This window comes from Ochotona princeps, chromosome 26 (genome assembly GCF_030435755.1).
Source record: "Ochotona princeps isolate mOchPri1 chromosome 26, mOchPri1.hap1, whole genome shotgun sequence".
NCBI classification, from domain to species: domain Eukaryota; kingdom Metazoa; phylum Chordata; class Mammalia; order Lagomorpha; family Ochotonidae; genus Ochotona; species Ochotona princeps.
Window position 1 is genome coordinate 876,691 of NC_080857.1, and position 25,572 is coordinate 902,262.

General features: G+C 60.8%; 3 protein-coding genes across 12 annotated transcripts in view; 1 reads left to right on the forward strand and 2 right to left on the reverse strand.

Annotated features, from left to right (window-relative positions):
• KLC1 (kinesin light chain 1) overlaps window positions 1–3,245 on the reverse strand; it is a 31,847-nt gene extending 28,602 nt beyond the window's left edge. For all 10 annotated transcript variants that reach the window (XM_058655478.1, XM_058655476.1, XM_058655474.1 and 7 more), the window contains exon 1: window positions 3,007–3,245. The gene's annotated coding sequence lies outside the window, so the exon portion shown is untranslated. The remainder of the gene's footprint in view (window positions 1–3,006) is intronic.
• Window positions 3,246–14,422: 11,177 nt separating this feature from the next.
• On the reverse strand, window positions 14,423–22,556 carry LOC131478043 (cytochrome c oxidase assembly factor 8). Its single transcript, XM_058655495.1, has 5 exons — window positions 22,403–22,556; window positions 20,892–21,089; window positions 19,913–19,976; window positions 18,056–18,146; window positions 14,423–14,556 (listed from the first exon to the last, which is right to left on the reverse strand). Exons 1-5 carry the CDS (start codon window positions 22,535–22,537, stop codon window positions 14,457–14,459), a joined length of 588 nt encoding a protein of 195 aa, XP_058511478.1. The 5' UTR covers window positions 22,538–22,556; the 3' UTR covers window positions 14,423–14,456.
• A 149-nt stretch (window positions 22,557–22,705) lies between these two features.
• On the forward strand, window positions 22,706–24,637 carry BAG5 (BAG cochaperone 5). Its single transcript, XM_058655491.1, has 2 exons — window positions 22,706–22,885; window positions 23,103–24,637. Exon 2 carries the CDS (start codon window positions 23,130–23,132, stop codon window positions 24,471–24,473), a length of 1,344 nt encoding a protein of 447 aa, XP_058511474.1. The 5' UTR covers window positions 22,706–22,885; window positions 23,103–23,129; the 3' UTR covers window positions 24,474–24,637.
• Window positions 24,638–25,572: the final 935 nt, after the last annotated feature.

Here is a 25,572-nt window from a genome sequence, read left to right on the forward strand (position 1 = left end):
CAGGGACCACGGGCAGGCAGGGCCACAGGCAGGAAGGGACCACGGGCACGCAGGGACTACGGACAATCAGTGACCACGAGCAGGCAGGGACCACGGACAATCAGTGACCACGAGCAGGCAGGGACCACGGGCAGGCAGGGACCATGGGCAGGCAGGGACCATGGGCAGGCAGGCAGCATGCTCAAGGGTCAGGCTCCTGCCACCCACCGGGGACACCTGGATTTAGTGACTGGCCAGAAGTCAATTAGCAGTTACAATCTTTCTCTCTCTACTTCTCAAGTTGTTGTTTAAGATTTTTTTTTTTTATTGTAAAGGCAGATTTACAGAGACAGGGAAAGACAGAAACATCTTCCATCCAAATGGCCATGATGACCACAGCTGAGCTGGCCCAAAGCCAGGAGCTTCTGCGTCTCCTACATGAGTAGAGGGTCCCCAGACTTTGGACCGTCTACTGCTGCTTTCCCAGGCCCTAAGCAGGGACCTGGATGGAAAGTGCAGCAGCTGGGACACAAACCAGTGCCCATATGGGATGCTGGTGCTACAAGGTAGAGGACTAGCCTGTTGAGCCATTGTGCCAACCCTTCTCAACTTTGCTTTAAAAAAAAATCTTTTTTTTCCAGCGGTAAAAATGATCAACTTAAACAACACAAAACGTGGAGCAAAGCCCTCCCAGGTGATGACAACCACGCACCAGTAGTGCTGCATGTCACCATCCACGTGAGGCTGCAGCTCCAGCCCTGCACAGCATGGCGGCCCGAGGCCAGGAGAGTGGTGCCAAAGAGCGGGCGGCGGCCTCCAGCTGCCTGCGGCGGGCGCGAGGAGCCAGAAGCCCAGAACTCCAGTGGGTGCCCCAGGTCTGCTGTCTTCTGGTGCCTTAGAGCAGCGGGGTGGTCAGCAGAGCAGCCACACACAGGGCTTCTGAGCGCCCTAAGCCACCAGGCTCGCGGCCTCTACTGGAGACACACCCCAAACTCAGCTCTAAGCGGTCGCTCCCCAACACACATCCGTTCCCTTCAACAGTGTGCACAACCCACCTGCCACCAACAAGCGTCGAGATAAGCTACATAAACCCTAATGCACACGACCCCAGCACACACGGTGCTGGGGAGCACAGTACAGCCACAACAGGAGATGGCTCTGGCCATAGCCTGCCTGCAGCCAGGGCAGCGTGACCTCCTGCCTTGCCCCTGGCTTCCAACGACATCACGGCCCCCTCACTGCAGGCAGCAGCCCAGCCCCCACTCCACCGCGACACCCTAAGGGCCGCCTGACCCCTCCCCCACAGCAGCCAGAACCACCCTTGCAGTCTTGGCCCCCTGTGGGCTCACTGGGGAGGCACACCAGTCAGGGAGCCCTTGGGACGCAGTGGAGATAAGCAATCTCAACAGGCACTACCAAGGGAAGCGGAGAATGACAGCAAATGAAGATGACTAACACGCAGCACTGCCGAAGAGGCCTGCAGGGTGTGGGCTGCGCGGGGCCAGGAGTCCGCGGAGACACAGTGCGGGCCTGCCGCAGGGCAGCTGGCCGCCTCCAATCTGGCTGCCCAGCTGCTCCTCTGCCCACACTCACGACTGGCGTGCGCAGCTTCCCACTAGCTCATCACAGCCCCTGCCCTGTGCTGCCCATGCCCACTGCAGCCCCGGAAGCCCACTGGCCTCATCTTCCCGCCACACCCTTCCCTGCGGGCACTGCCCTCACCACTCCCTTTGCTCCACGGCTGTGCAGTGTCTGCGGGCACGGGTGCACGGGTCCTGCCCAGCCCACACGGAGTGCTGCTGGCGGCCAGTGCCACCTCATTGGCTCCACGCATCTAGAACCATTTGCAGCCTGATCTCTGAGCCTTTACCCCACACTCTAAGGGGTCTCTGACCTCTAACCCTTGACCCCACGCCCTGAGGGGTCTCTGGAAGATCCCCTTCACTTTCTGACTGCACAAAGTGCTGCTTTAAGATTCAGCTCAGCAAGGAAGGCCACTCAGCGGCAGCGTCCTCACAGCTCACTCAGCTCTAACTTTCCCATTATGTCCCTGTCACATGAGCGTGTTTTAACACGGCCTTCAGCCGTCCACGCACGGGAACAATGCTGGAAACACACATAAGAATGGAGAAATCTAACATGCGAAAATGTAAACTCTAGATTTTGCCTGAAATACTTCCAATACCATGTGCTCCCCCCCAGCGGCACTACCCCAGGCGTGGTGTCGGGCCAGTCAGTGGGCAGGGCCTGGGTGAGGTGACTGCGGCCGACAGGAGCCCCCACGACAACATGAGGCTGCATTCTTCATGGCCTGGGGAGGACTGCCTCCCTCCCACATTTAATTCCCTGAGGTCTGAGCTGTCTAATCCGTGGGTCATTCCACTCCACTCCTCGCTCGCAACCACTCGGGGCCAAGGCCCAGTTAGGCTCTGCAAGGATTCCGGCCACCGACATAGTCCTGGGGCAGGTCGGTCCACTGCCTGGCCAGCCCCACCCCAATCTATACAAGGTATATGGCTCCATCACGGTCATGAGGTACCAGGACCACCCTGGAGCTAACTGCTCTCCTCGGGGGATCTTAGGGGCTACCCCACATTGTCCACTCCCACACTCCCGCAAAACCCGGTCTGAGCGAGTCCTCCCCGTCAAGCACAAAGCAGGCGGCGTCCACCCCAACAGCACACGGCATGACCTACAAGCCCAGCAGGACACCGCGCATCCAGCGGTGACAGCGCCCGGCAGGGCGGTGCCGCGGCGGGCGGGGGCGCGAGCAAGAGCGAGGCTGGGACAAAGCGCCGGCCGGGACGGGGACGGGGACGGGGGCGCGGACGGGGACGGGGACGGGGGCGCGGACGGGGACGGGGGCGCGGACGGGGACGGGGGCGCGGACGGGGACGGGGGCGCGGACGGGGACGGGGACGGGGACGGGGGCGCGGACGGGGACGGGGACGGGGAAGCGGACGGGGACGGGGCCGCGCGGCGCCCGAGGCCTGCCCGGGAGGGCGGCGGGCGGCGCCGGACACTCACCGTCCTGTCCGCGGCCGCGCTCTCTGGCGCTGTCAGCTCCGGGGACGGCGCCGCCCGTCGCGAGCGCCTCGGGCGCGGTGCCGCGCTCACGGGAGACGGGCGCCGGCGCGGCAGCCACGGAGCATCCTCGGCCCGCGGCGCCGTCCTCTGGGGCCGCCGCGCAGCCCGACGCGTCCTCGCAGCCTCGCGCCCGGCCGGTCACTCCGCCGCCGCCGCCGCCGCCGCCGCCGCCGAAAATGGCGACTCCGCGTCGCGCCCGCCCACAAGGCCGCGCGTCCGTGACGTCACCCGCCCCGCACCGCCCCGCGGGCGGCCCCGGGGTGCGCGCGCGGGGCCGGGGCGCGCGGGGCCGGGCTGTGCGGAGCTGCGCCGGGCGTGGCCCCTCTGAGGCGCCGACCAGCCGCAGGCCCTTCTCGGAACAGTCCCCGCCCTTGGCCTGCGCTCGGCACCCCCGCGTGCGGGCCTGGCGCTACCAGGGCCTCCAGGGCGGTGGCTGCGGCCGGTGCTGCCGCATCCCGGGTGCGGACCTGACTCAGCACCCGGCCGAGGGCGCTGCGGATTCAAGGCCTGGGGCCCGGCTCCCCCTGGCCGCCGTCGCCCGTGGCCAGCGACGCGGTGTGGCCGGCGGCGTGGGGGAGGGCGCGCAGAGCCGGACCCACCGGAGACCCCTCCCCCCAGCCCTGGAAACTGCTGTTGGAGCGGCCCACCCTAGGCTGCCGAGTGCTCTCGTCACCGGATGCACTCAGGGAGCTCTGGGGACCGAGGACACGGGCTGGGCGCAACTGAGGCCCTTACCCTGCTCCTTGGTATTCCTCTGTGCCCCTACGCAGGGACAGCTCATCCCGTCACCCACTCCACTGTGTCACACCCTGAGATGCTCAGGAGAAAAGCCAAGACGCGATGATGACCAGGACCTTGGGACGAGCTGAGGCAGTGGGTGGGGCCCAAGGGGAGGACTCCAGGCAGGAACCCTCTCACAGGAAGGAGCTCGGAGGGCCATGGCTGGTGCATCGCCGTGGAGTCCCATCCATCCTCACCCTGGGGTTAGGTTCATGGGCCTCAGCTCTGTCTGCAAGGCCCAGGACCTGGTGCTGCCAGCCTCCAGCTCTTGCCCTTAATGCCCTCAGCCCTGGTTGGGCTGTCACACCACCACGCCCCTAACCATGCTGTCCACTCCGCCTGGAATGTACACGGGAATTCAGCCAAAGGCACCTCTGCCAGGAAGCCTTCCATGCCGTACCTGCCCAGGACTGGCCTCAGCTCTGCTTTGAACCCGCGGCCTGCCTTGCTTTGTATGGAGACCTGAGGTGCAGCCTCCTGTGTGCCCTCAGACCTGACCCGGCTGCAAGGTCTGGCTGGCCCTTGCCACACTGGGATCCACATACACACAGCCTGACCACACCACGGTCCACGTACGCACACCCTGACCACACCACGGCCCACATACACACAGCCTGACCACACCATGGCCCACGTACACAGTCACATACACACAGCCTGATACAACGGGGTCCACGTACGCACACCCTGACCACACTATGGCCCACGTACGCGCACAGCCTGACCACACCATGGCCCACGTACACACAGCCTGACCACAGATGTACCTTCCACAAGTCCTGCTTGCACTTGCATGGGGAAGGGATGGAAGGAGTAGGGTGCATGTCTCCTTTTCAAAGCTGAAACATCTAGAGACAGGACGGGAGGGGTCAGTGCCAAGCAGACCCCCACCGGAGGTTGGCACCTCAAGATCAGCCCTAGCCGGGCCCGGCGCCGTGGCCTAGTGGCTAAAGTCCTCGCCTTGAACGCCCCGGGATCCCATATGGGCAGCGGTTCTAATCCCGGCAGCTCCACTTCCCATCCAGCTCCCTGCTTGTGGCCTGGGAAAGCAGTCGAGGACGGCCCAAAGCCTTGGGACCCTGCACCCGTGTGGGAGACCCGGAGGAGGTTCCTGGTTCCCGGCTTCGGATCGGCGCGCACCGGCCATTGCGGCTCACTTGGGGAATGAATCATTGGACAGAAGATCTTCCTCTCTGTTTCTCCACCTCTCAGTATATGTGACTTTGTAATAAAATAGATAAATCTTAAAAAAAAAAAAAAAAAAAAGAACAGGATGGGGCTGACCCAGCAAGTGTCAGCTGCCCATTTCTGAGACCGAAGACACTTGGAGGGGGCTGTGTGTCCGTGCTCTTCGGATGAAGGACTGGGAAACACAGACATGCAGCCAAAGGCCCCTGTGCCGGGAAGCCTTCCATGCTGTATCTGCCCAGGACTGGCCTCAGCTCTGCTCTGAACCCTGGGCCTGACAGGACCCCCGAGGCCCCACTGGCCCAGGGTTTCCTTGCTGCCACTGATACGGCATGTCCCTCAGTGATTTCAGGGGCTCATGTCAGGTGGACCTCAGCCTCTGTCCTGGGGGCCACTTGAGAGGAGCCAGGGGGTGGGCAAGACCTGGAGTTCCCTGAGGTGGACCCTAAAACACCTGTTCATACATGTCCTAATGGCTGCTGAGCAGCCCGGGAGCCAGCAGAGAGCTGCGCAGCTAGTCAGAGCCCAGGTGTCCCAGGGGAGCAGGTAAGGACCTGCAGGCTGCTTCTGTCGGTGAAGAACACTTTGAGCTATTCCCTCCCATGAAGCTGGAGGTCCTTCATGCGGGAAGGCCCTGGCCTGGGTCGTGCGTGCGGGAAGGCCCTGGCCTGGGTCGTGGCCTGGGTCGTGCGTGCGGGAAGGCCCTGGCCTGGGTCGTGCGTGCGGGAAGGCCCTGGCCTGGGTCGTGGCCTGGGTCGTGCGTGCGGGAAGGCCGTGGCCTGGGTCGTGCGTGCGGGAAGGCCCTGGCCTGGGTCGTGGCCTGGGTCGTGCGTGCGGGAAGGCCCTGGCCTGGGTCGTGGCCTGGGTCGTGCGTGCGGGGAGGCCCTGGCCTGGGTCGTGGCCTGGGTCGTGCGTGCGGGGAGGCCCTGGCCTGGGTCGTGGCCTGGGTCGTGCGTGCGGGGAGGCCCTGGCCTGGGTCGTGGCCTGGGTCGTGCGTGCGGGGAGGCCCTGGCCTGGGTCGTGGCCTGGGTCGTGCGTGCGGGGAGGCCCTGGCCTGGGTCGTGCGTGCGGGAAGGCCCTGGCCTGGGTCGTGGCCTGGGTCGTGCGTGCGGGAAGGCCCTGGCCTGGGTCGTGGCCTGGGTCGTGTGTGCGGGAAGGCCCTAGCCTGGGTCGTGCGTGCGGGAAGGCCCTGGCCTGGGTCGTGGCCTGGGTCGTGCGTGCGGGAAGGCCCTGGCCTGGGTCATGGCCTTCCTCCCAGGCTCTGTTTCTTTCTTCCAAGTGCAGGTGTCCGGTGCTCTGCATTCCTCCACGTCTGATGCCTCAGTCCCCAGCTCCACATCCCAGGCAGACGGGCCCACAGCCTGGGACTCTGAGCAGAGCTGGTGGGCACCACAGGACCCAGGCGGGGTGGGCTGAGGCCAGAAGGTCGCTATGGTGACCAAACATTTCTTTCTGCCCTCTGGGCCCTTGGGCCATGGGAGAGCCAGGGGCCTGCAGTGCCACCCTGCCAAGGCCAGGCACATAAGCTGACAACCTGTGGCCCTGCGGCAGGGGAAGGGGAGGGGCCCGCGTCCCTCAGAGCTTGATGGACCCAGGAAGAAGGGGCAACGCCTTGGTTCAAAGGTCCCCACAGGTGGACAGGCACCACAGTACTCCACGCAGCAAACCAAGTGGACCTGAGAAAGGAAGTGACTTGCTTTTCATCCATTTATTCTGAAAGTGACAGAGAGAAGATGCAGAAGCGAGGTTGTCCATGTGCTGATTCAGCCCCGAGGGCCACAAAGGCCAGAGCTGCACAAAGCCAAAGCCAGGGCATTCATCCGGGTCCCCCACACGGGAGCAGGGACCAGGAGCCAGGGGATTCATCTGGGTCCCCCACACGGGAGCGGGGACCATCTTCTGCCACTTTTCCAGGCACAGGAACGGAGAGCTGGATCAGAGATGGAGTGGCTGAGCCTAGAACCAGGACCCATATGGGATGCCATTTCTGCAAGAAAGCACTCCTCGGCCTGAAGGGTGGCCCCGAGTCACAGGCGTGCCTCTCCCAGCTGGGCAGGCAGGCTGTGCGAGGCTTGGGGACGAGTCACAGGGTGTGCCTGGGCTTGGCATCCGGACCCGGGACTAATCTGGGCTGTCTTGCCTTGCCCTGGGCCACAGGTCACACCCAGTCTGGTGTCAGAATTTAAATCTACAAGGGGAATCCATGCAACTTCCAGGGTACCTCCCCAGCCTAGTTGGGTGTGCATTTCACAGGAAGCTGTGGCACACCCATCCCTCAGCATCCCTTCCAGCCCCCTGCTGACGCACCTGGGCAAGCAGCAGAGGACAGCCAGCTGCTTGGGTCCCTGTGCCCAGGCGGGAGACCCAGAGGAGGTTCCAAGCTCCTAGCTTCAACCCAGCCCAGCCCCAGCCACTGCTGACATCTGGGAGGGAGAGAGACAATGGAAGATCGCTCTCTCCCCATCTCTCCTCTCTCTAACTCCGCCTTTCAGGTCAATCAAAATCAATCGATCAATCAATCTAAAATAAAGACAAGAGCAGAGAAGTCGGAGCTCAGGTTGGCACCCTGCCCCAGGATGCAGGATCCCTAGCCTGCCGCACTGCACCTGCCCTGGGAAGCTGGTGTGGAAAGCTTCCAAGGGGCGGGCGGGCTGCACAGCCACCAAGGACAGTGGGGACAGTGGGGACAGTGGGGACGCCCTCACGCCACAGCGATGCTGCCCCCTCTGCACAGCCACCGAGGACAGTGGGGACAGTGGGGACAGTGGGGACAGTGGGGATGCCCTCACGCCACAGCAATGCTGCCCCCTCTGCACAGCCACCGAGGACAGTGGGGACAGTGGGGACAGTGGGGACAGTGGGGACGCCCTCACGCCACAGCAATGCTGCCCCCTCTGCACAGCCACCGAGGACAGTGGGGACAGTGGGGACAGTGGGGACAGTGGGGACGCCCTCACGCCACAGTGATGCTGCCCCCTCTGCACAGCCACCGAGGACAGTGGGGACAGTGGGGACAGTGGGGACAGTGGGGATGCCCTCACGCCACAGCAATGCTGCCCCCTCTGCACAGGCTCTGGTTTTTAAGCTTCAGCCATCTCCTTGCCCTATCCACACACCCATACTTACTTCAAGGACCAGTGAAAGCCTGTCCCGTCCGCTGCAAGTCCTCTGACGCTACGCCAGGCTCAGAACACACCCTTCCCCACGCCCCACGGCAGGCTCCTTGTCCGAGTGGGGCGCCTGTCAGCCAGGGTGAGCCGCCCAGTGCCCATCCCCGCTTGGCCATGCAGGTACTCACAGGCTGGTCTCAGGGCAGGACAGGCAGCGTCCAGGAGGGCTGATGGAGCCCCAGAGGAGCTGCTGTAGAGGAGTCTTCACCCTCAGGTGTCATCACAGTTAGCCATAGCCATGGCGGGACTAACTCCATAGTCTCCATGTGACCACGGCCTCAGTGGGACTGACTGCATGGTCTCCCCGCGTGACCACGGCCACGCCGGGACTGACTCCATGGTCTCCATGTGACCACGGCCACACCGGGACTGACTCCATAGTCTCCATGTGACCACGGCGGGACTGACTCCATGGTCTCCCCGCATGACCACGGCCACGGCGGGACTGACTCCATGGTCTCCATGTGACCACGGCCTCGGTGGGACTGACTGCATGGTCTCCCTGCGTGACCACGGCCTCGGTGGGACTGACTCCATGGTCTCCCCGCGTGACCATGGCCACGGCGGGACTGACTCCATGGTCTCCCCGCGTGACCATGGCCACGGCGGGACTGACTCCATGGTCTCCATGTGACCACGGCCACGGTGGGACTGACTCCATGGTCTCCATGTGGCCACGGCCACGGCGGGACTGACTCCATGGTCTCCATGTGGCCACGGCGGGACTGACTCCATGGTCTACCCGCGTGACCACGGCCACGGCAGGATTGACTCCATGGTCTCCCCGCGTGACCATGGCCACGGCGGGACTGACTCCATGGTCTCCATGTGGCCACGGCCACGGCGGGACTGACTCCATGGTCTCCATGTGACCACGGCCACGGCGAGACTGACTCCACGGTCTTCCCGCGTGACCACGGCCACGGCAGGATTGACTCCATGGTCTCCCTGCGTGACCATGGCCACGGCGGGACTGACTCCATGGTCTCCCCACGTGACCATGGCCACGGCGGGACTGACTCCATGGTCTCCATGTGACCACGGCCACGGCGGGACTGACTCCATGGTCTCCATGTGGCCACGGCCACACTGACTCCATGGTCTCCATGTGGCCACGGCCACGGCGGGACTGACTCCATGGTCTCCATGTGGCCACGGCCACGGCGGGACTGACTCCATGGTCTCCATGTGACCATGGCCACGGCGAGACTGACTCCACGGTCTTCCCGCGTGACCACGGCCACGGCAGGATTGACTCCATGGTCTCCCTGCGTGACCATGGCCACGGCGGGACTGACTCCATGGTCTCCCCACGTGACCATGGCCACGGCGGGACTGACTCCATGGTCTCCATGTGACCACGGCCACGGCGGGACTGACTCCACGGTCTTCCCGCGTGACCACGGCCATTGCCTGTCTAATCAGAGTCAGCGTGGTCTCCCCTCTTCACCTCGACACGCATGACACTGGACGCCATCTTCAGTCACAGGGCCATGGGTATCACCCTCCTGTCACCTTCCATTCGCAGACCTCCTAAAACGCTTAGATTTTCGTTTCTACTTGAACGACAGAGAGAAGCAAAAGCCGGGAGCCAGGAATTCTAACAGGGTCTCCCCGTGGATGGCAGGCACCCAACAATCTGGGGCATCCTCTGCCACCTCCCAGGCACACTGTGACTGGATGCGCGGCCCAGTGCCAGGTACTCAGTGTGGCTGTAACGGACCTAAACGGCTTAACCATGTCCCACAGATGTGCACGCACCATGTCACTGCACAAGGCACGCGTCTCCGCAGGGGACAATGGAACGCACAGATGAGCAGCAGGAAAGCACACTGAGCCAAGAGGGCCTTTTTTTGTTTGTTTTGTTTTGCCATCACTTTTTGACTTGGCAGTAACAGTACGCACTGAAACCACAGGGCTGATTTTGACTCGAGACCCAGTGGGCTTCCTGCTTTCCTTCTTCTTTGGGGGAGCGGGTACTAAAGTGTTTCACACACATTAACGAGTACAGTCCTTACATTTAGGAAATAGAAACATTTACTAATATCAGCTGCATGAAGAAGGCACGGTTGTTCAGGCGCACCCAGGGACTGAACGCAGGTGCTGAGGTGGGGCTGGAGGGAGGCAGGAAGCCCACGGGCCACGGAGAGCGGACTGCAGGCCTGAGCCCATGTTGTGGCTCTGGGCGGGGCAGTGAGCAGGAGACAGTGCACACGGGCCAGCAGCGTGGTCAGCACCAGGACATGCTCACCTGCTCAGCCCATTCTCGCTGTGGCCAGCTGCGGCCCAAGCATGGACAGCTACCAGGCGGCCTTAAACGGCACAATCTCGGTGCAGCAGGCACTGTACTGAGTGACACAGGTCAGGTGCGAAGGGACCGATGCCACTGGAGCCCACGACACTGTGCAGTATGTTGACTCACATTTTATTTGAAGGACAGACATCTGTCGCTGGCTCACTCCCCAGCAGCCTGCGACAGGCTGGGTGGAGCCAAGCTGCAGCCAAGAGCCCGGGACTCCATCCTGGGCCTCCCATGTGGCCCTGCCGCCTCCCAGGGTAAGCATCAGCAGGAAATCGCCGAGGGTCTCCCCCAGGATGTGGGGGTCCCAGCAGCGTTTCAGAGTCCAAAGATGGCACTGCTTGTATTGATGGGCCTGTCCACTCAACATGCTTACAGTCACCATTAAAAAGCTACTTTTTGAAAGGCAGTTAGAGACAGGGAGAGCCAGAGATCTTCCATCTGCTGTTTTACTCCCTAAATGGCTGCGATGGCCACGGTTTGGTCCAAGCCGAAGTCAGGGACCAGGCGCTCTGCCAGACCCGCCCCTATGTGGCGGCAGGGAGTCGAGCGCCTGAGCCCCTTCAGGGGCTTTCCAAGGCTGTTAGCAGGGAGCTGCGGCACAAGGAGAACAGCCTGGACTTGAACCAGCGCTCACACGCAATGAAAGCACCCAGGTAATAACTCAGCACTGCCACGTGGCCACAGAGCAAACTGCATCCTGTCTGTATTTACCACAGCTTCTAGTTTAACATCTATTTTTATTGGAAAGGCAGATGTACAGAGAAACACACAGACAGATCTTCCACCTGCTAGTTCACTCCTCAAGTGGCTGCAACAGCCAGAGCTGAGCCAATCTGAAGCCAGGAGCCTCTTCTGGGTCTCCCACACGGGTGCAGGGTCCCAAGGCTTTGAGCTGTCCTCAACTGCTTTCCCAAGCCACAAGCAGGGAGCTGGATGGGAAGTGGGGCTGCCAGGACATGAACCAGCACCCATTTGGCAAAGTAAGGATCTAGCCATCGATCCATCACACCAGGCCCTTACCACATCTTCAAAAATAATAATTGTGGGGTTCGGCGGCGTAGCCTAGTGGCTAAGGTCCTCGCCTTGATCCCATATGGCCGCTGGTTCTGATCCCAGCAGCTCCACTTCCTCTCTCTGTCTCTCCTCCTCTCAGTGTATCTGACTTTGTAATAAAAATGGAATAAATCTTACAAAAATAATAATAATAATTGTGGGGTGTACGGCATGGAATACAAGGCTAAGCCTTTGCCCATGGTGCTGGCATCCCAACTGGGTGTCAGTTGAAGTTCCAGATGCTCCACTTTCGATCCAACTTCCTGCTTATAGCCTGGGAAAGCAGCAGAGGATGGTCCCAAAGCCTTGGGATCCTGCATCGTGTGAAGACAAGGAAGAAGCTCCTGGCTGTGAACTGGCCCAGCTCCAGCCACTGTGACAATTCAATTTGGGGAGTGAATCAGTGGTTGAAAGATCCTTCTTTCTCCTTCTCTTTATAAAAATATGCCTTTGCAATAAAAAATAAATAAAAAAAAAACTTAGGGCCCGGCGTGATAGCATAGTGGTTAAAGTCCTCACCTTGAAAGCACCAGGATCCCATATGGGCGCCGGTTCTAATCCCGGCAGCTCCACTTCCCATCCAGCTCCCTGCCTGTGGCCTGGAAAAGCAGTTGAGGACGGCCCAAAGCCTTGGGACCCCGTACGTGTGTGGGAGACCCGGAAGAGGTTCCTGGCTCCCAGGTTCAGATCGGCGCAGCACCGGCCGTTGTGCTCACGTGGGGAGTGAATCATCGGATGGAAAATCTTCCTCTCTGTCTCTCCTCCTGTCTATATATATCTGACTTTACAATGAAAAATAAATAAATCTTTAAAAAATATACTTTAAAACAGAAAGTGGTCAGGATGGCCTATTTCATGTTGTACATATTTTCTTACACACTCACTATTGTCTTTCTGGCGCCACCTGGGGCACGGGGCCTGGCAGCCAGGGCAGGCGTCCCAGCAGCTGCACCTGCTCCTGGACCAATCGGGGACCTCCTAGAAGGGCAGCCTTCCCTGCTTGCAGCACCCGCCTCTCCTCTTGCCCCCTGGCCTGGGGGTGCCCGGTGGCTCCACCCCTCGTCAGCCCATCCAGGAGGGCTTGGAGCTGCCCAGGGACAGCGCGCAGGAGCTGGGCACTGAGCCCCGTCCCACCCTGACCGGGTGGCCGACACAGCTTCCCGGCTGGGAGCTCAGCTGCCCCAAGGGCTTCTGGGTTCTGGGCAGGGAGAGGCCTGGTGACACTGCAGAAGCCACTTGCCATCCAGGTGAGCCTCGCAGCGGGATGCAGCCACAGGGTCAGGTGAGCATGGCAGATACAGACATGAGGTCAGAACTGCCGATCCTGGGGCTGCCGCCTGCCAGGCTGGGCACCCCTCCCCAGCTGGGGCTAGCTGTGAGCCTCACAACTCAGCTGTGCAGTAGGTCCAGCACGCACTGTCCAGCCCAAGGCCAGGCCCAGGCAGACACCCCACTGACAGCAGGAACTCCCACATCCACAGGCAGCAGCGGCAAGAGGAAAGGCGTGAGCAGAGGTGCTGCAGGCCGCAGGGCCACGGCGGACAGAGGCCATGGCACCAGTGGAGCTGGGGCAGGTGTTCCTGTCCAGCCAGGCCGCTCTGCGGGCAGCAGCTAGCTGGCCTCCAGGGGATGGGGTCCCTGCATCACACATGGCAGAGCAAGGGCGGCAGGGGTGAGGAGCGTGGCTGCATCTGAGGACACAGAGAGCCCAGGGAGGCCCCGGAGAGCCCAGGCGCTCTGGCAGATGTGCGGCGTGCGGCGAGAGGAGATGCGGGTGGGGCCAGGAGCTGCGCCAGGTCTCCCCAGGGGTCGTGGGGCCCAGGACTGGCGTGGTCACCTCATTCCTCCCGGGTACACAGCAGGAAACTGGATTGGACATGGAGGTGGGACTCGAACCAACACTCAGCACGCGGCTGAGCCTAGCGAGGGCTTCATCTGCAGCACCAGTTCCTGTCCCTGCTTGCACACGGGCTCACAGACCCGAGTCCCTTCCCAGGGGAGGACCCCTACAAGATGGCACCTCTCTCACAGACCTTCTGCCCCTCCTGAAGAGAAGGGGGCCTGAGAGCCCAGAGCGCCATGCTGCACAGACCAAGACCGAGTCGGGCCGCTTCACTGTCCTCCACAACTCCCAGGCAGCCTGAACCAAGATGGCCATCCCTTCCCCAAACACCACTGGGACACACAACCACCCAGGGGCAGTGGCAGACACAGACCAAGCCACCCCTGGGCCTGTCACCGCACAGGAGCCCATGCTGACTTGGCTAGGTCACCTGGGGTCACCCTTACCTCAAGGCTCGCTCTGGCCCTGGCATCTATGGGTCTGGACAAACACGTGATGCCAAGTGTCCAGGGCAGCTACTCGGGCCTGCCTGTCCAGCCCCCAGCACCCACCATGCTCGCCATGTTTGAGCTTTGCCAGGAGAGCACAGGGGGCTAGTGGCATGGTATACGTTAGGCCTTAGCCTGCAGCATGGGCATACCATACGAGCATCGGTTCAAGTCCCGGCTGCTCTGCTTGCAATCCTGCTTCCTGCTTATGGCCTGGGACAGCAGTGGAGGACGGCTTCAGGCCCTGGACCCCTGTGCCCGCTGGGAGACCCGGAGGACATCGGGACACTGCACTCCGGCACGGGGCAGCACTGTGGTCAGCCTTCACATTTCTGCCAAGGGAGCCCAGGCTTGCTGCACAAGGTTTATTAGTATTTGTGTATGGTTCCATTCTGACCTGACAGAATTCCAAACCGAAGTGGGCACACGGTGCTTCGCTCCATCAGCACCAGGAAAGTGGTGGGAGCCACAGCCAGGAGGAGCCAGGCACTGGGGCACTTCCAGCTCCAGAGTCCGCCATGTCCTCCCAGCAAGTGGGCGCCAGGGCCAGGCGGTCAGGCGGGCTGTTAAGTGCTTTTGGGCCTCCGTCTGAGCGTGTTCCAGAGCCTCTCCAGGGCCACTCTCGCCATGCAGAAGGTAATGATGAGATTGCGCCTGTACCAGCCTCTAGGGAGGAAGAGCAGTACTGAGTCGAGGCCAGGATGCGTGGCTCCCCGCGGCCGGCCTCCCCAGGCAAGCATCAGAGGCACCCTCCCGCCACAGGCTGGGCTCAGGCTGCCTGCTGCACGCCCCGTGGGAAGGGTGGGGCACAGGCACTTCCTGGCTGTGTGCCTGTGTGCAGACAGTCCTCCACCGGGAGAAGCTAAGGTAGCTCCCTCCTCCATGGATCTGCACCTCTGGAGAGGACCCAGGCCCGGCGAGGTCCACACTGCACAGACTCGCCGGCTCTCTCTACAGGAAAGGCCGAAACCAGCCAACTCAGCCGCCTGTGCAGCCCAGCCGGGGAAGATTCCCGCCTTGTTCTCTGGGAAGATGGGGCAACCCAAATGCCAAGTGTCGGGGCTCCAGATTACACCCAGGACCCACGGACCTCACATGGCCAGGTCCAGGGAACAGGTTGGAAGGACCCCCCGACACACACACACCTGCCAGTGATGAGCAGTGAGCACACCAGGTGTGCGCTTCCCCTCACCCACACGGATGACTGATGGCATGTGGGGGGGAAAGCAGACTTCCCACTTCCAGGGCAAGCGGGGGCAGGAGGTCGTGGGGAAGAAAGGTGGCCAGACTCTCTGCTGGCTCATCTAGAGCGAGCACCAGTCAGCAAACGGCCAGCCTGCTGTGGGTCACACTCCACCAGGTGCCTGATCGGAGCCCAGCCACTTCACAATGGCAACAGCCTCAGGTACACAAACCAGGGACAGCGGCTGAGCTGCCAGCCAGGATGCCCACCTCTCACGCCGGTGCCCTGGAACAGTCCCCCGGCAAGCCCACCTCTCACGCCAGTGCCTCAGGGCAGGGCCAGCTTGTTTGCCCCTGACCCAGGCATAGCAGTGCAGAGCAGCACCCATGTGGGAGACCTGGGTGGGCAGCTGGCATCTGGCCTTGACCTGACCCAGTCTCAGATGTCCCAGACCTTTGCAGAGTGAATCAACAGATGGTCTCTCTCTGTCTGCCGTTCAAATAGAACTCAAACAACATCTTGAGAACTGCAAAATTCAAGTGTTTCAGGGACAATCTCTAATTAGACTTTTCCTCCCCTGAGCTTTTTTTGGTAAGATTTACCTCATCTGAGAAGCAGAATTACATGAGAGGGAAAAACAGAGAGAGAGATCTTCTACCTAGTGTTTCACTCTCCAAATGGCTGAACTAGCCAGGGTGAAACCACGCTGAGCCAGGAGCATCTGCCAGGCCCCTGCACGTGTGCGTCCCCTGCCGCTACCGCAGGGAGCTGGCCGGGAAGTAGAGTAGCGGGGACACGAATGGCCCCTGCAAGAGAGCTGGGACTGCCGGCAGCTGGGCCTGTGCCCCCCCTCCCTCCAGCGTGATGATTCCTGTCTTTAACAGTTATCTGAAAGCCAGAGTGACTGACAAGAGAAACAGATTTGCCACCTGCTGGTTCAAGTCCCAAAGTCTGAAGCAGCCAGGCCAGGGCCCGCTGGGATCAGGAGCCAAGAATGCGGGTCACTGTCCCCTGCCCTCCGGGGCACAGCAGCTGAGACCCGAATCAGCCCCAGCACAGGCGGCCGGGCCTGCAGCACGGTCCTAGTCCCACCACTGCAAACTCCAAATTTGATTTCTTGGCAGTTCACCTAGAAATCTGAAGACTTCAGAAAGTTCATGAAAAATGTGTATGGGGTCCGGCGCGATGGCACAGTGGTTAAGGTCCTCGCCTTGCACACACCGGGATCCCACATGGGCACTGGTTCTAACCCTGGTAGCACCACTTCCCATCCAGTTCCCTGCCTGTGGCCTGGGAAAGCAATGGAGGACGGCCCAAAGCTTTGGGACCCTGCACCTGTGTGGGAGACCTGGAAGAGGCTCCTGGCTTCGGACTGGCTCAGCTCCAGCCGTTGCAACCGCTTGGGGAGTGAATCATCGGACGGAAGATCTTCCTCTCTGTCTCTCCTCCTCTGTGTATTTCCGCCTTTCCAATAAAAATTAAAAAATAAATCTTTAAAAAAAAAAGAAAAATGTGTATGATGAAAGAACAAAGCATGCATTTAAAAACTGGAGTTCGGGCCCGGCGGCGTGGCCTAGCGGCTAAGGTCCTCGCCTTGAAAGCCCCGGGATCCTATATGGGTGCCGGTTCTAATCCCGGCAGCTCCACTTCCCATCCAGCTCCCTGCTCGTGGCCTGGGAAAGCAGTCGAGGACGGCCCAATGCATTGGGAGCCTGCACCCGCGTGGGAGACCCGGAGGAAGTTCCAGGTTTCCAGCGCGCATCGGCGCACATCGGCCGTTGCGGCTCACTTGGGGAGTGAATCATCGGACGGAAGATCTTCCTCTCTGTCTCTCCTCCTCTGTGTATATCTGGCTGTAATAAAATGAACAAATCTTAAAAAAAAAAAAAATTGGAGTTCCTGGCTCCTAACTTCAGCACCTCCGAGCCAACAGCCCAGCTTCAGTTTATTTGCACCAAAATCAATGTCTTTTAAATTCATTTCCCACAAACTTTTTGAAGTTTCCTTGTACAGAACATCATGTGTCTGCAGCCAGCCTAAAAGCTCCTGAGGGGCAGCGTGGCGGCACCACGGGCAAAGCCAGCATCGCAGGCCACTGGTCAGAGCCCAGCCGCTCCACTCCTGACCTGGCTCCTGAAAGCGGCACAGCATGGTCCAAGTCCTTGTGCCCTGGCATCCATTTGGGGGACCCAGAGAAAACTCCTGGCTCCTGGCTGCAGTCTGGCCCAGCTCTGGCCACTGCCACCATTTGGGCAGTGAGCCAGCAGCCTTCATCTTTCTCCTCTGTAGCTGTGTCTTTCAAACACATCGCGGAAGAGGGCATCTGAAAAGCTGCTGCGAGCTCAGCACCTGCTGACGCCATGACAGTCCAAGGACACGGTGGGACCAGGCAAGGCGGGGTCGGCAGGACAGCTCCCTCCTCCCTCAACAGCCACGCCAGCCTCGACACTGCAGTCCCCTTGGGTCTGGCGGCCAGCACCTTGAGGTTGTGCGTGGTGTTGACGTGACGGCTGACAAGGCTGACGACCTCTGGTGGGAAGGGGTAGCCGGGGCGTGTCCACAGATGTAGCACTCCATCGGGCAAGTGGGGATCTGCTGGGGCGCTCACTGTTCTGCGCCCGCCTGCTCTGCACGTGGGGTCCCAGGAGGGAGCAGTGTACTTGCTGGTACCACCGGTCCAGCCAGAGGCGACCCATGTGCCAGCACCAAGCAAGCACAACTTGACTGGAACCCACAGTGATCACTTATCTCTGGGGTGCTGGCCAGGGGCCTGTGCCATCCTGATGCCACTGCAGGGATCTGTGGATGCCCTGCTCCCACCCTCGCCTACCCCGGACCCCGGCACCACAGAGAGCTCAGGGCTGAGAACTGCAGGCGCCACACACACATGCTGCAGCTATCAGGCAACTTCTGCACAGACACAGAAACACAAGTCGCCCACCTGAGGCGGGCAAGTGCACCAACTTCAGGGGAGGCACACACCTGTTATAGTCCATGTGCCTCTGGAAATTCTTACTAAGAAACTCCTTGTAAAAGTCGGCCATTTCCTCTGCATTCAGTGTTGCTTTCTGACCTGAAAGTTAACAACATAAACACTAAACATTAATGGGAAGGTGTGACAGAGGACGGCCCAGAGCCTGGGACCCGCACCTATGTAGGAGACCCAAAGCTCCTGGCTCCTAGCGTCGGATCAGCTCAGCTCCAGCCACTGCGGCCACTTGGGGAGTGAACCAGCAGACAGAGGGTCTTTCTGTATTTCCTTCTCTCTGTAAATCTGCCTTTCCAATAAATAAATAAATAAATTTTAAAAAAATTAAGGGGGAAGGGTAAACAGAAAGATGACTCACAGAAGGCTTAAAGAATCCTGACCAGGGCCCGGAGTGACAGTGCAGCGGTTAAGTTCCTCGCCTTGCACGGGCCGGGATCCCATGTGGGCACCGGTTCTAATCCAGGCAGCTCCACTTCCATCCAGCTCCCTGCTTGTGGCCCAGCACCTTGAGACTCTGCACCCGCGTGGGAGACCTGGAGGCAGCTCCTGGCTCCTGGCTTTGGATTGGCTCACCTCCAGCCGTGTGGCCTCTTGGGGAGTGAACTCATCAGATGGAGGATCTTCCTCTCTGTCTCTCCTTCTCTCTGTATATCTGACTTCGCAATAAAAACAAATACATCTTAAAAAAAAAAAAAAAAAAAAAAAAAAGAGAATCCAGACCGGTGCTGCGACCAGCTACAATTCTATTCACAGCAACGAACAATCTGAAAACCAACTGAACAGTGCTGGGCCAGGCGCTGTGGCGTGGCAGCTGACGCCTGAAGGCCATAGGAGGGGCCCGGTCCAAGCCCTGGCCTCCGTGCACCTCCACTCAGCTCCCTGATGCCGTGAGTCCTGGGAAGCGAAGGACGAGCAGCTGAGCCCTGCAGTCCTGACAGCCCAGTGGACAGCCACGCCCAAGCCCTGCTCCTGGCTCAGGCCCACTCGGGCCCTGGCTGTTCCGGCACGTGGGCAGTTGACAGATGGCAGACAACTGACTGTCTCTTCCTCTGACACTCTGCCTTTCAAACAAATAAGTAAATCTTTAAAAATAAAATAATTTCATTAACTGGAGCATCAAGAACAGCATCAATAATAAATTTCAGAGAGGACATACAAGGTTTGCAACACACTGTACAACTGAGGAAGCAACAAAAAAAGACCCCAGTGAAGGAGAAGCTGTTCTGAGCCCAGGGCCTGGAGCACTTCCCTGCTAAGATGGTGGCACTGGGGGCTGGCACGGTGGCACTGCCAGTAACACCAGCATCACATACAGGTGTCAGTTCATGTCCCGGCTGCTCCACTGCCCATCCAGCTCCCTGCTGTGGCCTGGGAGAGCAGTGGAGGACGGCCCAAGTACTGGGGCCCCTGCACCCACGTGGGAGACCCGGAAGCAGCTCCTGGCTGCGGACTTCTGTCTCGCTCAGCTCTGGCCGTGCAGACATGTGGGGAGAAGCCAGCAGAGGCGACATCCCTTTCTGCTTTTTTCCCTCTCTCTGCAACTGTTTTTCTTTTTCTTTTTTTTTTTTTTAAGTTTTTTTTTTTTTTTAAGATTTTATTCATTTTTATTACAGCCAGATATACAGAGAGGAGGAGAGACAGAGAGGAAGATCTTCCGTCCGATGATTCACTCCCCAAGTGAGCCGCAATGGCCAGTGCGCGCCAATCCGGAGGGGAGGGGGAGGTCATGATGGACCTCCGATCTGCGGCCTCACTGTCCAGAATGCCCGTCTGAGCCTCGCCCTCCACAGTCCTCTCATCTCCCACGTGGCGGCCCTACCCAAACAACCACAGAGAACAGACATACTGACCTGACTCCGTTCTGGGTCCCAGGCCTTTGGCTTCGAGTCTCGAGCGGATAAACTCCTCTTTTTCCTGAAAGAAGAAAACTAACAGAATCAACATCTCTGTCTTCCCGCCTCCTTTGTCGGGAGAAGTCGGGCGGCACACGTCCCAAGGCGTGGCGCATCACGCCCACCAGAACATACAGACGTGCAGGAGCGGGCACTGCGGCCTAGTGGGTAGAAGCGCCCCTTGTGGCACCAAGGTTCCACATGGGCACAGGGTCGTGTCCCGGCTGCTCCCATTCCGATCCAGCTCCCTGCCAATGACCTGGGAATGCAGTCGAAGATGAGCTGAGCATTTGGGCCCATGTACCCATGTGAAAGACCCAGAAGCAGCTCCTGGCTCCCGGCTCGGCCCGGCTCGGCCCGGCTCGGCCCGGCTCTTGCAGCCGCCTGAGGAGTGAACCAGGGGACAGAAGACTTCTCATTCTCTATAACTAACTTCAAACTAATTAAGCTTTAATAGAAAATTAGAGGCACAGTAAACTTTTGGAGGCACTGCTTACAAATCTAGTGAACAAGATAAATACCGCTTTTTTCTGGGTTGCACTGTTTCTATTTCTTTGTCATGCAGTTTATTTAGCAACATGCTGTCAGGTATGGAGGTTCACACACCACCCACAGGCATTTCCCTCGGAGCCAGGCTTCAGGTCCACACACACACACACACACACACCCCACGCATCCCACCACACACACACCCCACGCATCCCACCACACACACACACACACACACACCCCACGCATCCCACCACACACACACACACACACACACACCCCACGCCATCCCACCACACACACACACACACACACACCCCACGCATCCCACCACACACACACCCCACGCATCCCACCACACACACACACACACACACACACAGCCCCAGGATCTGCTAAGAATCAAGAAGCTGGCCCCAGGTGGCCAGCTGCATTCTCCCCCAGCTACCTTGGTAAAAGCCAGGTTCTGGCACGCCCAGAACTGCTGGTTCCACTGCTGCGTTTCTCGTCTCAGTTCTCTGAGCTTCTGCTGCAGCGGCGACTCACGCTCAGGGACGTGGAAGTGGACAGGCCGCAGGTTGGAGTGCTTATCCGGGGGCCCTATCCAGTCATGACAAGATTTCCGAGGAGGACGGAATGCCGAGGCCTGTGGCAGAAAGCAAAGCCTCAGTATTACAAAACTCACAGGGCCGACTTAGCAAGGCACACCCCCTGCTCACGGCTCCCCTGAAAGTACAGCTCCCAGCAGCTCCCGGGGCCGGGGAGTCCCAGACGCTCTGCCTCCGCCCCTGCAACTCAGGGAAGGCAGCGGAGGCAGCCCAAGGGCCGGGCACCCACCACCCCGGGAGACCAGATGGACTTCTGGGCCAGGACTGTAGCTGGCCCGAACCCCGGCTGCTGTCGCTATCAGCAGGCGGGAGATTTATTGATTCTCACCCTCTCTCTCCCCTACCCCAGCTCTCCCCCCTCTGACTTTGACTTCATAGACATAAATTATCTTTAATAACAAAGTAAACAGAATCATATGTACTTCATTAAATGAAAATTGCCTGCTTTTTAAAAGATAACCAACAGACTGAAAAACAGGCAAATATGAAAAATTTGTTCAAAAATTATAAATATCTCAAAAAGTTTTTAAATACACAATCCAAACAAAACCCAACGGAGGTTGACACCTGGTGCAGGGGCCGTGACCACTGTCCCCACATCAGAGGGTGTGGGCGGGGCCCTGCTGGCTGCCTGATGGTGACAGCACCTGGGTTCCTAGCACCCACAGGTGGGCTCACGCTGAGTGCCAAGCTCCACGCCTGGCCCAGCCCCAGCTCCACCAGCCAGGGAGAGAAGCAGCAATTGAAGGACCTCCTCTTATCTGTCTTTCAAATAAATATTTAAAAAGATGGATCTAGAGCGCTAGCATTGTAAAGTCCTCGCCTTGCACGCGCCGGGATCCCATATGGGCACCGGTTCTAATCCCGGCAGCTCCACTTCCCATCCAGCTCCCTGCTTGTGGCCTGGGAAAGCAGTCGAGGACAGCTCAAGGCCTTGGGACCCTGCACCTGCGTGGCAGACCTGGAAGAGCTCCTGGCTCCTGGCTTTGGATTGGCTCAGCTCCAGCCATTGTGACCACTTGGGGAGTGAACCATCGGATGGAAGATCTTTCTCTCTGTCTCTCCTCCTCTCTGTATATCCGGCTTTCCAATAAAAATGAATAAAATCTTTAAAAAAAAAAAAAAAACTAGAGCCTGGGCTGCTGGAGCCGGGTAGGGGGACAAGCCGCTGCTGGTGAGGTCAGCACCCCAAATCAGAGCAACTTTTGCCCTGCAGCTGCGGGAGGAGGCCCCTGGGTCTTGAGGACGGACAGTCCCGGGGTCTCCGAGGGGGTCACTCCCGGCGACCGGCGCTCCGAGGGGACGGCCCGGGCTGTCCGCTCGCGGTGTCCCCTCCGCCCGCCGCGCTTACCCGGCTCGGCGCGGCCTCCCCGCGCTCCGGGGCCCGCGCAGGGCCGCTGTCCGCGCGCGGCCTGCACAGGGGCGGCCCACGGCCGGCCCACGCCGCCGGGCGGAGGCTCCTCCCGCGGGCCCTGCAGGCCGCCATGCCGCGCCTCCCGGTTCCCGCGGCGCGCGGCGGCGTCGCGAGGGCGGCCGGGCTGCCTTACGGCAGGGTCGCGCAGCGGGCGGAGGAGCCGCGTGCTTCCCGAGGAGACCGGGCGGCTCCGGGCGCGGCCGCCGCAGGGCAGGAGCGGGCGGGGTCCCGCGTCGCCCATTGTGAGGTCAGGGCCGGCGGCGAGGCGGGAGGCCGGGGGCCGAGACGCCCGGAGCGGCCGCCGCGGCCCCTTCGCCGGCCGCCCGTCCGGACCCAGCCGGGGGTGAGGGATGCCGCGCCCGGCCGAGGGCTGAGCGTCCACCTGGCCGCCGCACCCCCGGAGCCAAGACCGCTGCCCGGGTGAGGACGGGCGGGAGGAGCCGGCCGCGCGGCGGAGGGGTGCTGGGCCGGGCGGGTCCGGTTACGGTCCTGTTAGTGTCGGAACGCAGCGCACAGCGCGCGGGGCTCCCGAGGGCCGTGGGCGCGCGGCGGAGGTGACCCCGCGGGGTGCTGCGAAGGGGCGGGCTCCCTGGGCCCCCTCCCGCCGCTCACTCGCTGTCGCCCCGCGGTCTTGCAGTGCGTGAGAGGCGGAGCCCGGCAGAGCATGGAGATGGGGAACCAGCACCCCTCCCTCAGCCGGCTGCAGGAGATCCAGAAGGAGGTCAAGAGCGTGGAGCCGCAGGTGCTGGGCTTCAGCGGCCTGCTGGACGACAAGAACTACCGCCGGCTGGAGCGCCTGCTCACCAGGCAGCTCTTCGAGATCGACTCGGTGGACACGGAGGGCAAGGGGGACCTGCAGCAGGCCAGGAAGAGAGCGGCCCAGGAGACGGAGCGGCTGCTCAGGGAGCTGGAGCAGAACGCCACCCACCCGCGCCGGCTGGAGATCCACAATATCTTCCAAGAGGCGCAGGCCCTGGCGCGGGACAGGATCGTGCCCTTCTACAGCGGGGCCGGCAGCGTGCCCGACGAGCTGGAGGAGAGCCTGCAGGACGTGGTGCTGAGGCTGACCCACGTCAAGACGGGCGGCAAGGTGTCCCTGCGCAAGGCCCGGCACCGCGCGCTCAGCAGGATCTGCGCCGTGCAGGAGATGGTGGAGGACTGCCTGCGCAAGCAGCCCTCGCTGCCGCTGTCGGAGGACGCGCACCCGTCCGTGGCCAAGGTCAACGCCGTGATGTGCGCCGCCAACAAGGCCCGCGGCACCGTGATCGCGCTGCTCATGGGCGTGTGCAGCGACGAGACTTGCCGGCACCTGTCGTGCGTGCTGTCGGGGCTGGTGGCCGACCTGGACGCCCTGGACGTGTGCGGGCACCCCGACATCAGGAACTACCGCAGGGAGGTGGTGGAGGACATCAACAAGCTGCTCAAGTACCTGGACTTGGAGGAGGAGGCCGACTCGACCCACGCCTTCGACCTGGGGCAGAACAATTCCATCGTCAAGATCGAGACGGTGCTCAAGAGGATGCGGGAGGTCAAAAAGGAGCTGCTGCAGGCGCAGAACCCGGCCGAGCTCTACCTGGGCTCCAAGACGGAGCTGCAGGGCCTGATCGGGCAGCTGGACGAGGTGAGCCTGGAGAAGAACCCCTGTATCCGGGAGGCCCGGCGGAGGGCGGTGATCGAGGTGCAGACGCTCATCACCTACATCGACCTCAGGGAGGCCCTGGAGAAGAGGAAGACGTTTGAGGGTGAGGAGCACCCATCGCACGCCGCCGTCTGGAGCGTCCTGGGCAGCCTGTCGGAGATCCAGGGCGAGGTGCTGTCCTTTGACGGGAACCGGTCCGACAAGAACTACATCCGGCTGGAGGAGCTGCTCACCAAACAGCTGCTGGCCCTGGACGCCGTGGACCCGCAGGGCGAGGAGCGCTGTAAGGCCGCCCGCAAGCAGGCGGTGAAGCTGGCCCAGAACATCCTCAACTACCTGGACCTCAAGTCTGACGAGTGGGAGTACTAGCCGTGGCAGCCCACGCACAGTGCCTGCCGGCTGCGTCCAGGTGTCTGTGCAGAGCGTGTGGCTTGTGGAGCCCAAACGTGATTTGTGCGTGCATATTTCAATCTCAGTATTTATGATTTGAGCAAATTATATTCAGTACCTCTGCTGCCTTTGATGTCACAAAAGCCATGTCCTTGCAGCCGGCTCACGTCGCCTGCCGGGCCGTCCTCTGTGTGATGTGGCATGGCTCGTGTGGCCGGGTTTGCATTTCTAATCAGGAAATAAGGGGAGCTTTTGTAACTTTTCAGGTGGGGTGAACAGGCACGTTTAAGGGTCTAGAAGTAGACATGACTTCACGTGCCAGTAGAATTAGGAGAGAGGGGCTGAGTGTTTGGTTCGGCGTGAGTGACGGCCAGACACAGAAGCTAGGATGCTTTGTGATGAACGAAGCGGGGGCTTGTCTGCTGCCCCCGCCCCGGCGTGCAGACGGGCTTTCTGAAACCCTTCCTGGCCGACGCTCATGCCCAGCACGGTGGGTGGTATTTTTGTGCACAGTGTGAGGGGCTGGTGACCGCAGCCAGGAGGTGCCTTCAGGTGGTGTGGTTTCCAAAGGCTGAACTTGACGTTTTCTCTGGAAACAAGCAAAGACAAGGGCACACAGGCGAGGCTGAGGGGCCCTCTGTAAGAAGCGGAGACACCTGTCCTGCGTGGAGGAGGGGGCTGGGGCCCCTCCAGGCCCTGACGGGGCGCTCTGGGGCTGCTCAGGGCCAGCTGAAGCCTTGGTTCGGGTCCCTGTCTCCTGTGCATCTTGAAGCGCTTCCTGAGGCCGGGACAAACACCCCCAAGTCCTGGGAGCTGTCCCCACTCTCGGAAGGCGCTTTTCCGTCGGAGCGCAGGGCTTACACTAAGTACCTTACCTTTCAGACTCCCTTGGTAACTTTGTGCAGGGAAACTGGCCTTAAACACCTCACGGTAGCAGAGGGAACAGGTTCCTGGACCGGACAGCATGAGCCCCGGCCACGCCCTGGCTCCTCTTGGTGTTGCCTGGCGGGTTTCCTACGGGAACTGCCGTGGGACCTGGGCACCGGGCATGGCCAGAGGAACAGGAGCCCCTCCCACG